This window comes from Mustela lutreola, chromosome 3, assembly GCF_030435805.1.
Source record: "Mustela lutreola isolate mMusLut2 chromosome 3, mMusLut2.pri, whole genome shotgun sequence".
NCBI classification, from domain to species: domain Eukaryota; kingdom Metazoa; phylum Chordata; class Mammalia; order Carnivora; family Mustelidae; genus Mustela; species Mustela lutreola.
In genome coordinates, this window is record NC_081292.1 from 20,437,322 (window position 1) to 20,453,537 (window position 16,216).

At 41.7% G+C, this 16,216-nt stretch overlaps 1 protein-coding gene across 1 annotated transcript in view; it reads left to right on the top strand.

Moving 5' to 3' along the window:
• Positions 1-16,216, top strand: part of TNFRSF11B (TNF receptor superfamily member 11b) — a 28,267-nt gene that overhangs the window by 7,568 nt on the left and 4,483 nt on the right. Inside the window, exons 2-3 of the mRNA XM_059165731.1 lie at positions 11,582-11,951; positions 15,656-15,847. Of these exons, the coding sequence (XP_059021714.1) occupies positions 11,582-11,951; positions 15,656-15,847 (562 nt within the window). The remainder of the gene's footprint in view (positions 1-11,581; positions 11,952-15,655; positions 15,848-16,216) is intronic.

The window sequence follows — 16,216 nt, forward strand, 5'->3', positions numbered from 1 at the left end:
AAACATGGTAAGACCGTGCTTTCCAGTCTTCTGGTAAGGGGGACCGTGGAGGGTAGGGAGAGGACAAAGAGCTCTGGCCATTGACTTGTGAGTTAAAATGGTATGTCACTCCAAATTAGAGCACTGAACTGTGGGCATATGACCCCCTCCCCCAACTTTTTTCCCCCCTCTTTTCCTCTTCCACAGCAAACCAGCCACATTCTAGATATCAGTTGTGTTATCGTCCTAGGTCCTGGACAAAGGACAATGTTAATTAGGCCCCACTAGGAATATAGCATGAGTGAGAAATAAACCTTTGGTATTTTTATTTTTATTTTTTATTTTAAATTTTTTTTAAAGATTTTATTTATTTGACAGACAGAGATCACAAGTAGGCAGAGAGGCAGGCAGCAAGAGAGGAAGAAGCAGACTCCCTGCTGAGGAGAGAGCCCGATGCAGGGCTTGATCCCAGGACCCTGAGATCATGACCTGAGCCGGAGGCCGAGGCTTTAACCCACTGAGCCACCCAGGTGCCCACCTTTGTTATTTTTAAATCACTGAGATTTTGAAGTTGTTTATTAGCACAGCATAAAAGCCAGCCAGTCCCAATTCACTCAGTACCCAGACCCCAGGAATATTAGATCATTGAGAGGCAGGAGCATTTAATCACAGTGCTTGATCTATGATTTTAGATTACTAGTAGAAACTATTAGATGATCAGTTGAACTATTAGTTGAAACTCCCACATCAAAGATACTGTTAGAAGTGCTCATGAGGAAGGACCTCTTCTTTCTTCTGTTGCTGGAAAATTCAAAATTCAGGGAACTAAAATTATGTAAAAGCTCAGCTGGGCTGAAAAATGGAAAGGTCAAAAGGTACTTAACTTACCAGACACCCTATTACGTGAGAATAAGAAACAGGGATCGTGTGTTTTCTCGTCACTGCTTTCAACTGACCCTCCTTCATAGAGGGCCACTGCCATCTTTCATCAGGACAACATCTACACATTGAAGATGAGCTAAAGAAGGAAATCACAAAATAGGAAGAAACTAAGGATTCTTAGGATATGTGTAGTATGTGGAAGACACAATATTTCACTTTATTTCCATAAAAAATGCTATGATGTGGAGATTGGTCTTATTTTACAGGAGAAACTGAGGTTCCGAGAGGAGAAGGGTAACCCAGCTGAGGTTTTTTTTTGTCCTAAAGGCACTTCCATCTAGTAACGGAGGCCAGTGGGAAACAAAATATCCTTCAGCTGGAGCCCTGCCTCTGTGGGTGCCTTCAAACTGAGAGATCTTGTCTTGTCTGAGGTTAAGAGAACCCCAGATGGGGCTCGCAAGGGTCAAATCTTTGGGCAAAGTGAATCTAATGTATTTTTTCATCCTTTTGCAGTTCCTCCTTTGGCTTCAGTGAGAGCATCATGTCGTTTTCTTTTGAAATTAAGTGCCTTGGCCTCCTCACTGGGCATGAGTTCAAAGCCTAGATGCCTTAGGAAACACAGCATGAGGCAAACACACGTGTTAGTCCCTTCCTGGAAAGTGCAGTCCTAGGGAAGGAGGAGTGAGTGAAAGCAGAGTAAGGCAGAAAAGGAAGGAGAGCATGTTCAAGAGGGTGCGTTCCCCAGAAGCTCCTGCTTCTGAAGTACCACTCAGTTTCAGGGAACCATCGTCCGGAGGGCCTGTGTGAACCACTGTACTCCAGGACAAGGGAGGGAGAAGAATTTACTCATCAGGATAGATTGATGGTGGGACGGATGATAGTTGATAGATAAGGAAGGAATGGAGGGTAAAAGACAGATAAGATGGGTACACAGATGAGATGGATAGGTAAAAGATAGATCTTATTGAATTTTATATTGTCTTCAGTTGGTTATTTATGTGCCTAGCTCCTTCATAAGGCTGCAGGTTCCCAGACACAAGCATATCTTGTTATATCTTGTTATATATATATTTATTATATAAATCTTGGCTTAGATTTGGACAGGATTAGATGGAATCCCAGCTCACATGTATGCTAGCACAGTGACCTTTGACCTATCACTGACCTTCTCTGAGACTATTTCTTCATCTATAAAAGAGGGAACAGCCTATCTCATCAGATGTTGGCGGAGGGGATGGATATTAGCATGTGAAGGAAGGGCTTAGAATAGAGCCTGGGAGATCATACTCTAAGGCACTAAGCTATTATTACTCCCCTACACCCGGAGCTTCTGGAATTTCCCATGTTGGAGGCACACGGTGAATCCCTCCATGTTTAACTCACACTCTGTTTTGTTCCATTTCTTTTTTTTTTTTTAAGATTTTATTTATTTATTTACTTGACAGAGAGAGATGACAAGCAGGCAGAGAGGCAGGCAGAGAGAGAGGAGGAAGCAGGCTCCCTGCTGAGCAGAGAGCCCGATGAGGGGCTCGATCCCAGGACCCTGAGATCATGACCTGAGCCGAAGGCAGAGGCTTTAACCCACTGAGCCACCCAGGCGCCCCTGTTTTGTTCCATTTCTATTTGTAATTTCTGTTCCAATCACTACAGCTTCTCAGTCCTAACTTTTTCTCACCAGCTGCCCTTAACCATATGTTGATTGGACCTCAATCCAGATCATTAACAACCCAAAAAGATGAATGAAATGATGTGAGTAATGTAGTACCTTCGAAGAAAAGCACTGTAGAAATAAAAAGGAATTTAAAATACTGATGTTCAAAATTATCAACATACTAAAATGTCTTGCCAATTCTGAGCCCCAAACGCGGGGACCATAGCTGGAACACCTGGAAATTATGCTCATTTGGTGGAACTGAACGGACATAATTATAGAGAAAATTGCCACCAGCTCTGCTGTTGAGTTGAACTTTTCAGAATTAATGGTCAATCTGAAATCTGGTGATTAGCAGAAATGCAAGAGAAGAACTATTAAGATATTAAGCCGGGGGCCCAAGCATGTGAGCTTTCTACTTAACTTTCTTGGAAAGTTTTTAAGTTTACGTGTATTGCTAGTTCGTTTTCCTCAGAGATTTTTTTCTTTTTTTTCCATTTGTTCATCTGTCAAAGTCAGCTGTCTGTAAAACAACTCCAAAACACCAAAGACATCATCAGTGAATCTGTCCAGATAATTTTGGATGATTCCATATATAAACAAGGTACTGCTCACTAACTTAAAAGGCTTCAAACAGCCAAAGGAAACCTCTGACGGCAACAAAAAATTGCATTTCAAGTTGAAGTTTACCTGAGACAGTCCTTCAGCCCCCAGGGAAGCCAAATAGTGTAGAACGTGGCTCAGCGACTCATCTCATAAATCGTAATTCCTTGGGTTTCTTTTCCCGTTTTCCTCGCATTAGCTGTTGACAGCAAATCAGTTCTGTATAGATGAACAGGTTTAATTCATTTGCTCCTGCTTCTGACATAGAGACCTAATCCTCCACCAAACAACTGGCTATTGTGAAAATTATTAAGCAGTGGGAGAGCCTTAGGTGGGGAGCTTGCCGCAGCAGATAAACCTCTCAGATGAACGACCCGTTTTGTTTCTACATTCGCCTTGAAAATGGAAGCTGTGTGCAAATGGACAGTACCTCAAAATGCCACGTGAGATGAAAGATGCTTTGGAAATTTCTTTCCTTGAGGCAACTTGTCATCAGTATCATTTTACAGATGAGAAGATATCAGATTTTGTGCTTGTTCTTGCAAATTTACATGTTGAATATTTGTTTGTGGGCATATATCATCCCCAGGAATCCTAATTACATATAGTAGGCATTCAGTGTATCTGTTGAGTTTAATAAAATTAAATGTGATATATTGAATACTTGATATGCGTAAGGTACCATGTTAAGCATATGAGGACGGAGACAAATACTTTTCTCTTTGGCCCCTCTAAGCAGCTCTATGAAACTGCCTTGCAAACATTTGATATAGACCAAGAAGATGATACCAGTTGGGACGATAGTGAAACGAATTACAGAAGAAATCAGAATAGGGAAAATAGTCAATTTCTGGCAATCATAAGTGTGTTACTTCCTACTGAACAAGAAACGTCAAAATGTCTTCAGAAATAAGTCTGGTTCAAAACACTTCCCATTTCCCACCTTCTATGTAATTAGTACATGTAATAATGCCTCCTATTTGTCTGGAAGTTTATTCTTTACCAAATTTATCTGTGTCCCTCCCTTTATTTGAAAGAGAGAGAGATCACAAGCAGGCAGAGCATCAGGCAGAGAGAGGGGGGGAAGCAGGCTCCTTGCTGAGCAGAGAGCCGATGCAGGGCTCCATCCCAGGACCCGGGATCATGACCTGAGCTGAAGGCAGAGGCTTAACCCACTGAGCCACCCAGGTGCCCGTCTCCATTTATTCATTTGAAATACAACAACTGTACAGGGATAGTTCAAATAACAATTATTCTCATTTTAGAGGTAAGATAGTAGCTCAAGGTTATGAAACCTGGTGGTCAAACTGAGTTTGGAACCCTGGTATTCATAGTCTAAATGCAAGTTCAAGCTAAAAGCGCTCTTCTTAATTAACATTGAACTAATGGCGAAGCTATATACTCTAGACTTTATTAAATTATCCATTTAGCATTCTTTCCAAAACACTGTGGTTTTCCTACCTTTTTTACTCCCTCTTTTTTCATCCTATCTTGTGTATGTTTATAAGTTCTGCGGTTAAGTTTTGTCTTTTTATGCTTCTAGCAGTCTCCCCTCCTCTCCTCTGTCACCAGTACTATCTTCAGTGCCTCATAATTTCTGACTGTTTCTCTGCCAAGTCTTTTCTCGGCCTCTCTCTCCTCTCTTCTGCTTCCAGTTGCTTTGCGGTGATTTATGAGATTTTTACATCAGGCTGGGGTCTTAGATCAATGTTCAACTCCATCATTTAGCACTATTTCTAGAGCATAGTAATGGTGTCAGGAAGTGTTTGCTGAATGAATCAATGAATTATTTAAGGAATGGAGGAGAAAATGAATGGGCTACTACACTATAAGACTATAGAAAATCAAATACACTAAACTTCAGAGGAAAACGTTTTTTTTAAAAAATGAGATTTAGGGGTGCCTGGGTGGCTCAGTGGGTTAAGCCGCTGCCTTCGGCTCAAGTCATGATCTCAGGGTCCTGGGATGGAGCTCCTCATCAGGTTCTCTGCTCAGCAGGGAGCCTGCTTCCCCCTCTCTCTCTGCCTCTCTGCCTACTTGTGATCTCTCTCTCTCTCTCTGTGTCAAATAAATAAATAAAATTTAAAAAAATTAAAATTAAAAAATAAAATAAAAAACAAAATGTATAGTTTATACTATAAGAGATATTTAGGACATTCACCATGATACGTATCCTGAATGTCTTCCTTCTTGGCCAAGATGAACTGTAAAATGGCATGGTTTCTAAACTGACCAGAAGTTTACCTAACTCTGGATAGTCCTCAAATAGTTCTCTGTGGCAAAGATCATGACGAGAGATCACAAAAGGAACTCCCAAACCAAGTAGTTATTTCAAGCTGTGCATGGGCTCCTTTTAATGAATTTTCCATAAACGGAAACCCACTGGGTCACTCGTGGTTCTGTATACCAGAGAGCAAGCCTAGTAGTATGGAATTGGCTGCATTGCGTAATGCAAAAATACACTGGTTAGAGAAAAGCGTATTCTTTTGCCCTTTAGGACGAAGCTTACACCAGTAGAGTGCTCTAGTCAAATCATCATCTGAGAAATTTCTGCCGTGGTAGCTTTAGACCAGTAAATGCTAGTCTTCATAGAAAGAACAAAAGTCAATGTCAGTTCATTTGGACTTCAGGAAGGCTTTGGTCCAGGAAGGCTTTGGTTGATCTTTTGTGATCTCCTAACTCTATGCTCTTCAGTCTAAATGAAAAATAAGCACATCAAGTCTTACTTCTAGAATACCCATGAAGGTTACAGCATAAGTGAGAGTATTTGGTAAATGTTAAAGAATGTGACTAAAAACAATATTATATGGCACATGCTCTGGGTTTGAAGTCTGTTTCCACTAATGACTGGGACCTGGGACAGTTATTTACTCATTCTAAGACTCATTTTTATAGCTCGTAGAAACTTAATGATAATAATAATAAAACATTCTAATGTAAGTACAAACCAAAATATTATAAAGGTTATTTTTAACTCTACTGCCTACCACAGAGTAGAGATTTGATGCACATATGTTAGAATGGAATACACAAACAGAATTCCATCATCATATTGTCCTTTTTTCTTAATTGCACATACCATGACCATACCACTCTACCGCTTAGATATTGAGAATTGTAATTCGAATGTTTATGTTTGGATCTAAGAGTTAAATGATTAACAAGAAAATCAGTTAAAACATTTAACAATAAAAACCATACACATGTATCATAAACTAAAACATTTAACTAAACTTTCATTCACCTCTATTTTGAGAGTTCGCCAAGGCTTTTCCTGGAATTTGTGTTTGCTACCTGAAGTCCTATGTTGTCTTTCTCACAAAACCCTGTTCTGTAATGTATGGCCCACCCATTTCAGTTTTGGCACTTAAAAACATTCATGAAACAAACTAATTATTCTAGATGTTTACCCCACTTTGTTTTTATAGTTGCCTCAGCGACCCCAAATTCTATAGCACATTTTTTATTTTTTGCTTCTTTGTGGCTCATTTTTATCAAGCCATTCTCGAAGCTTTTTCCTAAAAGAATAACAATTTTTTCACACCCATGTTGATTCATTTACATAATATTTAACTGAATTACCTAAGGATTGTTACAACTATAGCAAATACAGATACATATATACAAGTAGCATGAACAGATGCAGCAACAAACACACAACTTTTCATGAAGGATCCACTCTATGGTAAGCAGATACAAGATGGCGTGTCAGAGGAGGAGGAGTAGCTGGGAATTCAGGTCACTGGGGCATGTGTTGGTTCTACAGAGGGAGTAGAAGGCATGGGTGAGTGTGAGAAGTGGAGATTGGAAAAGAGGGTTCTGCTCTCCGCTCCAAAGTGGTTTCACAAATAAAACAGTGGAACAAGAAGTAGAAAGGGAGTTAAAGCAAGACATTTGTTTCCAAGCCTATTAGCTAATCAGATGCTGTCAAACCACAGAATATTTTTTTAAAGAATTTATTTATTTATGTATTTGTCAGAGAGAGAGAGAGAGAGAGAGAGAGAGCAGGAGCAGGGAGAGGAACAGAGGGAGAAGCAGACACTCCGCTGAGCAGGGTGCCCGATGTGGGTCTCCATTTCAGGACCCTGGGATCATGACCTGACCTAAAGGCACCCAGGCACTCCAAACCACAGAATATTATAATGGTAGCTAGAAAAAGCTTTAGAGAACAACTGATTCAACCCACTCACCACCATCCTCTACTAACATTTGATAAATGAGGAAAGATGGTTGGGTTGAAATAGAAAATTCTTTAACCACTGTCCACTATTAAAAATAGAAGGAGAAAGACAAAGCCATCATAGATGGTGCTTAAAGTGTCCTTTCAAGGAAAAGTGCACTGGGGCTTCAGGAAAACAAGGGTTGGGAAGCACTAGACGGGAGGACTCCCAGATGTCCTCAAGCACAAGCCGTCTACACCAACGGATGGACACATAGGGAATGGGAGGAGGAAGAGAGAAAAAATAAAGAGGGATGGGGTGCCTGGATGGCTCAGTGGGTTAAAGCCTCTGCCTTCGGCTCAGGTCATGATCCCAGGGTCCTGGGATCGAGCCCCACATCGGGCTCTTTGCTCGGCAGGGAGCCTGCTTCCTCCTCTCTCTCTCTGCCTGCCTCTCTGCCTCCTTGTGATCTCTGTCTGTCAAATAAATAGGTAAAATCTTAAAAAAAAAAAAAAAAAGAGGAAAAATCCCATTTAATTATTCTCTAAAAGCCAAACATAAAACACCCCAAACAGAGGGGCCCCTTCTACAGAAAACACTTCAAGCTTCCGCAGACACACCTGCACATGTGCCCCAGCTTTCGCTGATGGCCATCAGTGGTTATGCCTTTTACACAGAAATTCATTTTTGGACTCTTGTGGATTTTAAACACTATCAGCTGACAAGGGAGATGGAGTCAATGTTAAGGTGATGCGCCCTTCTGTGGCATCTTTTCCATTGCTTTTCCAGGAAATGCTGAAGAAAGTGAAAGACGGGACTGAGATGAACAGCTCTATTGATCTTGCCCATCCTCTGTCCAGTAACTGGTCCCAGAAATTCTGTGTGGGAATTGGGGCTAACCAAAAACTGAGACCTCACCATCCAGTTTTGGCCACACAGTCCTGTCTTTTTACCAAAGTGGAAAATTTTCAAATAAAACACAGAGGCCCAATAGAAGTTGCTAAAAACAAGTTATTTTGCAGTTCCTCAAGGCTTTCTGATTATTTAAAAAATATATATGAAAATCCCATGCGGTGGCCTTGGAGAAATTACCTTCACTAATATAATTGCTCTCTAATCCTTAAGTCAACCTTTTTTATTTCTCTGTGGATACCTTTCACCTCAACTTCCCTGTATTTTGAAGAAATGGCAACGAATTTCCAAAGCATGGTTTCTGGAAACCAACAGTGTCATGTCCAGTTGCCTCAAAAAATATAAATTGCATCAGCGTTCTTGGTCAGATCTTCAATTTGTGTGGCTCCCTCCAGTGAGGAACACAAGCACCATCTGGGGTGGGGGTGGGTGGTTCCCATCCTATGCTCACCACTTCTTGGTAAGGGGAGGAAAGAGTCAGTTGAGGAGTACAACGGAGCCATGTTGAAACGGGAAGGGGGGACAGATAGGGAGTCCGGCTGGAGGAAGTCTTAGGATTTCTAGTCCTACCAAGATGGGACTCACTCAGCAGTAGCACAGAGGACAAAGGCAACCCTTTGCACCTCAGAGTCAAGGCTCTTGAAAGTGACATAACCTTTGAAAATGATCTTTCAGGAAATAAAGGTGAACAGCAAGAGAAGAAAGCATTCCTCCTTGCTTCCATGTGTCTGCAAGTTGCATTGGGAAAACTTCCTTCCCTAGCATTGAAGATTTTAGAAATTTTTAAGTCAAATCCACACAAGGGGCTTTGAGGAAGGTAGCATAATCTTTTCTGTCTTGCTCAGTTTCCTTCAAAACATTGATTGCTCCTTGTAATTACTTCTTTTTTTTTTTCCCCAAAGATTTTGTTTATTTGAGAGAGAATGAGAGAGATAGAGTATGAGGGGGGAGGGTCAGAGGGAGAAATAGACTCTCCACCAAGCAGGGAGCTTGATGCAGGACTTGATCCTAGGACTCCAGGATCATGACCTGAACCAAAAGCAGTCGCTTAACTAACTGAGCCACCCAGGCTCCCATGAAATTATTTATTTCTTCACTTCTTTACTATCGACCCCTTGCCAGACTGTGAAGGCAACAACCATCGTTGTTCTGTGTCCCACTATACGCCAAGTTCCTTCTACAATGCCTGGTACACAGTGGGTGCTCACCAAATGTGTGTTGAATGGATAGACTTCATACTTCTGAAAGATTCAGAGCAAACCAGCTTCCAGCCACTACTGGTTTATTTCTTCTTTCTCCAAATGTCGATGAACTTTGAGTCAATAGAAAGCCCCAGGGAAATTCAAGAACATATTTTCCCTAGAAACCCTCAGGTCATGAGGGTGTCTTGAGAAGACCCCCCGGGGCAGCCCTGATTTTGTGTTGTATTCTTTTTGTTGCTTAGGAGTCCTTTACCTCACAGGACTCTTGGTTTCAAGATCCATGGTCTGAAGTGAGATATTTTGTTCTTTTCTTCTGGTATCAGCTCATATTAGGTCTGGTCAGGCTTGACACTTGCTGTGTTCCAGTAAGAAGTGAATGCATTATTAATTAGATGAAAATGTTTATGAAAAGGGCCATTCTTTACCATTGTCACTCTGAATTCAAAAGAGAGTGCTGTTTCCCTAGCTCCGCATGCTTTTTGCAGGTCAAGGGGCTTTGTGAGATTTCCTGTGTTCCATAAAGAAGAGAAGTTTGGGGGGCACCTGGGTGGCTCAGTGGGTTAAAGCCTCTGCCTTCGGCTCAGGTCATGATCCCAGGGTCCTGGGATCGAGCCCCGCATCAGGCTCTCTGCTCAGCCTGCTTCCTCCTCTCTCTCTGCCTGCCTCTCCACCTACTTGTGATCTCTGTCTGTCAAATAAATAAATAAAATCTTTAAAAAAAAAAAAAAAAGAAGAGAAGTTTGGAAAAAATTATTGTGTTTGGTCTGGCACTCCCCATAACCTGAAAATAGTCAGTGTTGTTCCCTGTACCATAAACAAACAATAAAAACCAAATAAACCACACCCTACACCCAAACAACACTGTTTCTTCTGAGCGTGTGATTTCTGTAATTAGTGTGAGGAATGAATTCCGTGTTCCCTTGAAGATCTAGAATACTAGATGGAGCACCCCATGGGAGGTACTCTCCCAAGATGCTCCCTCACCCACGAAATAGGAAATTCTATTCTAGAGAGTTCTATCCTAGAAGTATAGAAACTTCGGTAACCCTGCCTGTTCCCTGAGGTTTTTCTCAATCAATGTGAAAAGAGGTGGTCCTTTAATTTTCTTGGATCTATAAGAGTCAAGACTCTTGCATCATTTACCTCTTAAGAGTCAAGACTGGGCCATATGATGTTCTGGAAGAAATATCCGTCTTAAAATTCTAGGCATCTTTACGTGAATTGCAGGCTCCATGAGGACAGGGCACACATCTCACTCACCAGCATATTCCTGGTGCACTCCTGGTAGGCATTCGGTGCCCAGCTGCTGCATGGCTGAATGAATGAATGAATGAATGGCCAGGATGACTGTTGATGTAATCATGATGCATCTTCACACATCACCAACTCTTAAGATCTACACCAGCTCTTAGAATGGAAAAAGTGAAAGAGATATCATCTAGTCCTAAATAGAGCTTCGGGGGGTGTCCCCATTGAAATGTTGTTAGTCTCCTCCCGTGTTTCCAATCTCTTTGTCTTGCCTTTTTTTTTTTTTTTTTTTTTTTTTTTTGTACGACACTTACCTTCCAACATGGAATTTCTCTGTAATTTGTTATTTATTCTCTTACCCACCACTACCCCAGAACAGGGTTTCTTGCCTATGTTACTTCCTGCTGCATTCTAATTGCCCAGCACAGATCTTGGCACATAATTAGGACTCGGTATTTGTGAAGCGGATAAACGAAACAATAGTTATTGAGTATGGATTCACGCGTTGGAGTCACTGCAGGAGTTTTTTTTGTTTTTGTTTTTGTTTTTTTAAATCCCAAATCCCAGCTCCACACCTGTGGAATCGGAATGGGTAGAGGTCTGCATTTCGATCAGGGAGTCTAGGAGATTCTGGTATAGCTTCTGAGAACCACTAATTCATCCCACTCATTAATCTAGACATAATCCTGAAATCCAGGGAGATAAAGTGTCCTGTCATCCTTGAGCCTGGGTTTACTTAATATGATGTGTGTTGCCACCCACCCCATTAAGCTGCTAGATGCAAGAATTAGGGCTTTTGGACTTCATTTCTGTGATGCAACCCTGTAGGCAGGAAGGTAATGGGGCTTCAGTTAGTAAAGGATTTTTTGAGTCGAACAACACTTTTGCACAGAAGAGCCACCCTATCTCCATGCTAACGTGTTCCCCATTTCCATCTCTCCTAGTTCCTGGACATCTCCATCAAATGGACCACCCAGGAAACCTTTCCTCCGAAGTACCTTCATTATGACCCAGAGACCTCTCGTCAGCTGATGTGTGACAAATGTCCTCCTGGCACCTCCCTAAAACAGCACTGCACGGCAAGGCGGAAGACCGTGTGTGCCCCTTGTCCTAACCACTACTACACAGACCGCTGGCACACCAGCGACGAGTGTCTGTACTGCACCCCGGTGTGCAAGGAGCTCCAGTACATCAAGCAGGAGTGCAATCGCACCCACAACCGGGTGTGCGAGTGTGAGGAAGGGCGCTACCTGGAGGTCGAGTTCTGCCTAAAGCACAGGAGCTGTCCCCCCGGGTTTGGAGTGCTGCACGCTGGTACGCATCAGCTTTCGACATGCGGCAAAATTAATGCGATTGTACAGAGTCAGGTAGTACTGAGAGCTTAAGGGAATGGTTTTGTCCTGATGATATTATAGGATAGCAAATTGCAGAGGTAATAGAACCTGCTAGGTGCATCCTATGTGGCTGGCTTGCTGCCCAGGGACCATTTCTAAGAGGAATACTTTGCCACTGGGGGCAATTTAGTAGCAAATCTCCAATGCAGCAAATGGCTCTCTAATGAGATGCGTGATGGAGTGGCCTTTTTTTTTCAAAGGGACACACTCTGAGTCGCACTGTTTATAGTTGATACATACTTCTGGGCTTCTCTTCAGCACGGACAGCTTCAATCTTCAGTGCTTTTTGACAAACATCAGAAATGATAATTGATACCAAGAGAGTAATTAGGCTGATATTAATGAGGCTCTGGAGTGCTAACAATGAGGAGTTATAATTAATTATGTAAAAAATGAGAATGGTTAGGGGAAATGCATTTCATTATTAAAAATGAAGCTGGTTCTTCCCTTGGCGTGGGCGTCGAGTGTCTGTGAGGATAAAGACCGGCAGCATCTCTAGAAGGAGCTCATTCTTTATCTTAGACAAAACAGATTGTCAAGCCAACAGCCAGTACTTGTCCACAAACAAAGTACTTTCTCTTTTGGCATTTTGAACAGCTGAGGCTAAGGCCAGTGTGCATGGAATCTTTTAAAGCTGCAAACCCACATTTTTTCCTACCACATTCACGAAGCTTCAGTGTAGTCTGTATCCTCCCGTGGCCTGGGAAAATTCAGAATATTCACTTCCTTTCCTTTTTTTTTTTTCTTTTTTCCACTTTTCTGGAGGAAGTAGGAACCGGTATAGATTCTGATTACTCAGTAGGAAACCGTGTTTCTCACTCCCAGTGCTGCTGACATTTGGGGCTGGATAATTCTTGCTGTAGGCAGCTGTATTGTGCATTGTAGAATGTTTGGCAACAGCCCTGGTCTCCAGCCACAAGATGCCAAGAGCACTCCTCCCTGGGTCATGGCGACCAAAAATATCTCCAGACATTGTCCTCTGGATGCCAACATCGCCCCTAGCGGAGAAGCACTGGTTTAGGGGACGCTAATTATTTGTAATTATTTTAACGTTCAGAAGTTGTGATACACAGAGTCTAAATTGTTTAATGACAAATACTTTAGGTTTAAAGACATACCAAGGAAACACTCAAAAGTTGAAGTTTATTCTGTTTCCTAAGTTGTGAATCATGTAAGAATAATTACAGGAGGTGCAGATTGCATGAGTGTCCCTTAAAATGTCTCTGGTGTGAGTATTTCAGAGAGAAATGGGTGATACCTCCTAGCGTTTATTGGATGATGCTATGGGTTTCAAAATCTAAACCAAATTGTAGGGAGTCAAACTCACCCAACAAAACCAAATCCATATAATTCAATTCAGTCATTGTATATGCAGAAAAATTAACTAAGCAGAGACTCTACAGTTTGGAAACTAGAAAAATTTGGAAACTAATGGAAATGGGAAGGAATCGTCTCCCATCAGCATGAGAATTTGTGTGGGGAATGAAGCCAGCAGGCAGCCAGAAGACAGACAAAGGGATATATACTATTTCGTGGTATCACAGTGGGGCTTACTTAACCTCTCTTTCCCTAAAAACCCACAGAACAGAGTTTCTCATGGAAAATAAGAAGTTTCCAGTCCAAAGAGAAGGAAGGACTATGTAGTGTTATTCCAAAGAGTGTTAACCATTCCTTGCTGCTGTTGTTTTGAAGTCAGGTTGTCTCCTTTCTATGTTTTACCTGCTCCATTCTGTGTGTCCTGTCATTCCGATGTCTTTTTGTACGGCTGGCATGGTGGCATTCTCAACAGGAGAGCAGAGCACCTCTTCTCATTATGGTATCTCCCATTTTGCCTGACAGGTTATACCGTTTATGTTTCCACGGATATTAATAAGGGCAAACTCATTCACTTAGATGGATAAATCTTTTTTTTTTTTTTTTTTTTTTCATGGAAAGTTCTAACAATGCTGAAAGAGGGAAGTCCCATGCAGAAGGCTCATTGTGGAAAGCCTCCCGCCTATTTTCAAAAACTTCACCTTCCATTACTCTTGGATTCTGTTTGTTAAAGAACTTTGCAAGTTTCATTACCTGGAAGAATGTCTCATATCGTTGACCTTCTCATGGGATGTATGGCGAGACCCAAGCCTCCAGCATGTATATGAAGAGTGATTAAGATTCTTCATTGTGCCGTTGGCTTTCCAGAACATGTGGTAGTTGGCAGAGGGAGACTTGGATCCAGATGGCCAAGTCCACTGATTCCCAATGTGTTTGCAGTGGGAGAATACTATGGAGTCCTCGCCAAATACCTCTGCTTTTGATATTGTAGGACCTGGTGTGCAGCTGGATCCCGTTGAAGGAGGGAGGTGTAGGAAGAAAGTATTAAACAAAACAAGACAAAAAAATTAGACTTCTGTGTAAAGTCTTCCTTAACATGATGTCACTGCCATGCCAGAGATAGCGTGGGAAAGATTCAGACCATGTTTTGTCCCTTCCTCTTTTTTTTTTTCCTGCCAGTCCTTTGTCATTTTTACTGATCAACACATCATCCATCCCTTTAGAAGAAGCCGGAGCTGAAATTAGAACCAAACCATTTTTACTTTCTTTCTTTCTTTCTTTTTTCTGGTCTTGATACAATGAGATGAGGGGCTTGAATTTTTAATAAATGAAGTTTATTAACTTTCTGTAGCTTTCATATGTCCCTTTTGTATTTGTTATCTCGCCTGAGCCGGAATTGGCTGGAAAAGCTACATTTGAATATTGAAGTCTGCATCTGTTCAAGTAGCTTACACTAGATGGAGGTATTTTCATATGCAAATACACTGTTCTGTAAAATGCAGCCACGCACAATAGAGTCAAGGGTTTGAGGGGATTTATCTTCAGTTGTTGACTGGTTCAAGTTTTTCTTACCAGCCAGTTCTCCACACTTATCAGGTCTCTTTCCAACATGAAATAAAATGCCCTTGCAGTCACCCTTCCCTGAAATTTTAATGACCCTGCTCTTTTAAAAACTCAATAGTTTAAGCAAACAGTATATCATCTCCCATTTACTGGGTAGCTTAACAGCAGGCTTACGCTTTTGAATCGGTGACCAACTTTATTGCCACCTTCAAAAGTTTATTATAATGTTGTAAATTTTTACTTCTCAAGGTTAGCATACTTACGAGTTGCTTCACAATTAGGATTCAGGAAAGACAGGACTTCGGGAGGCACCGAATGAAATTTAACAACCCAGCGTTCTGTGGGTACTGATTGCAAAGAATGATATGACCGCAGACAGGCAGCCCTTATCTTCATGATTTTCCAGAAAAAAATGCATGAAGAATCTAGCTGACAGTGAGGCCTCTCCCATGCTACAGCAGAGGCTGAACAAATGAACACCCTTACTCTTTCCTTCCCTCTGATTTCGTGTTCTGTAGGTAACGGCAAAACACACTTGTGTGTGTGTTCCAGGGAAGGGAGACTGCCTGGGGGGCTCCTACCTGTAGAGGTTTCGGTCTCTAATGAAGTGAAAAACGCCTGAAGTTTTGGGCAACATAACAGTAGTAAAAACCAAGTGAAAAGTCTTTCCAAATCTGTCTTAAGAGGAACTGTCTGCTGTGAAAGTGTTTGAGAAGAAGGTGCTAAATTGCTTGGTATTTTCTGTAGGAACCCCGGAGCGAAATACAGTTTGCAGAAGATGTCCAGATGGGTTCTTCTCGAATGAGACATCATCTAAAGCCCCGTGTAGAAAACACACAGACTGCAGTGCATTTGGTCTCCTTCTAATTCAGAAAGGAAATGCAACTCATGACAATGTATGTTCTGCAAACAGTGAACCGACTCAAAAATGTGGAATAGGTAATTATATTTTAAGATGTCAGCCTTTGTATCCCCTCTGAATTGAATGCAAGACCCTCTGGCTCCCTTCTTAGTGAAACTCTTATTTTTCCATTCTTGAATGTCTGTCGGCTAAGATTATTCTCGGCATCGCTAACGCCACAAGTCAGTACCTCTCCGGAGGTCTCACCGTGTCGTGATCTTGCTCCCAAACTTGACTTTCTCCCTTTACACCTGAGTCAGATCTTACCCACTGGGAAAGAGGTGGTGTAAAGATGACATCTAAGGCCACATTATCGGTCCGAATTATAGAGTTTTTGGTAAATAATGCATTTTTATTACTTTTTAAGATTAAAAACTGCCCCCCCAAAAAGGGGATAAAATCTGTCA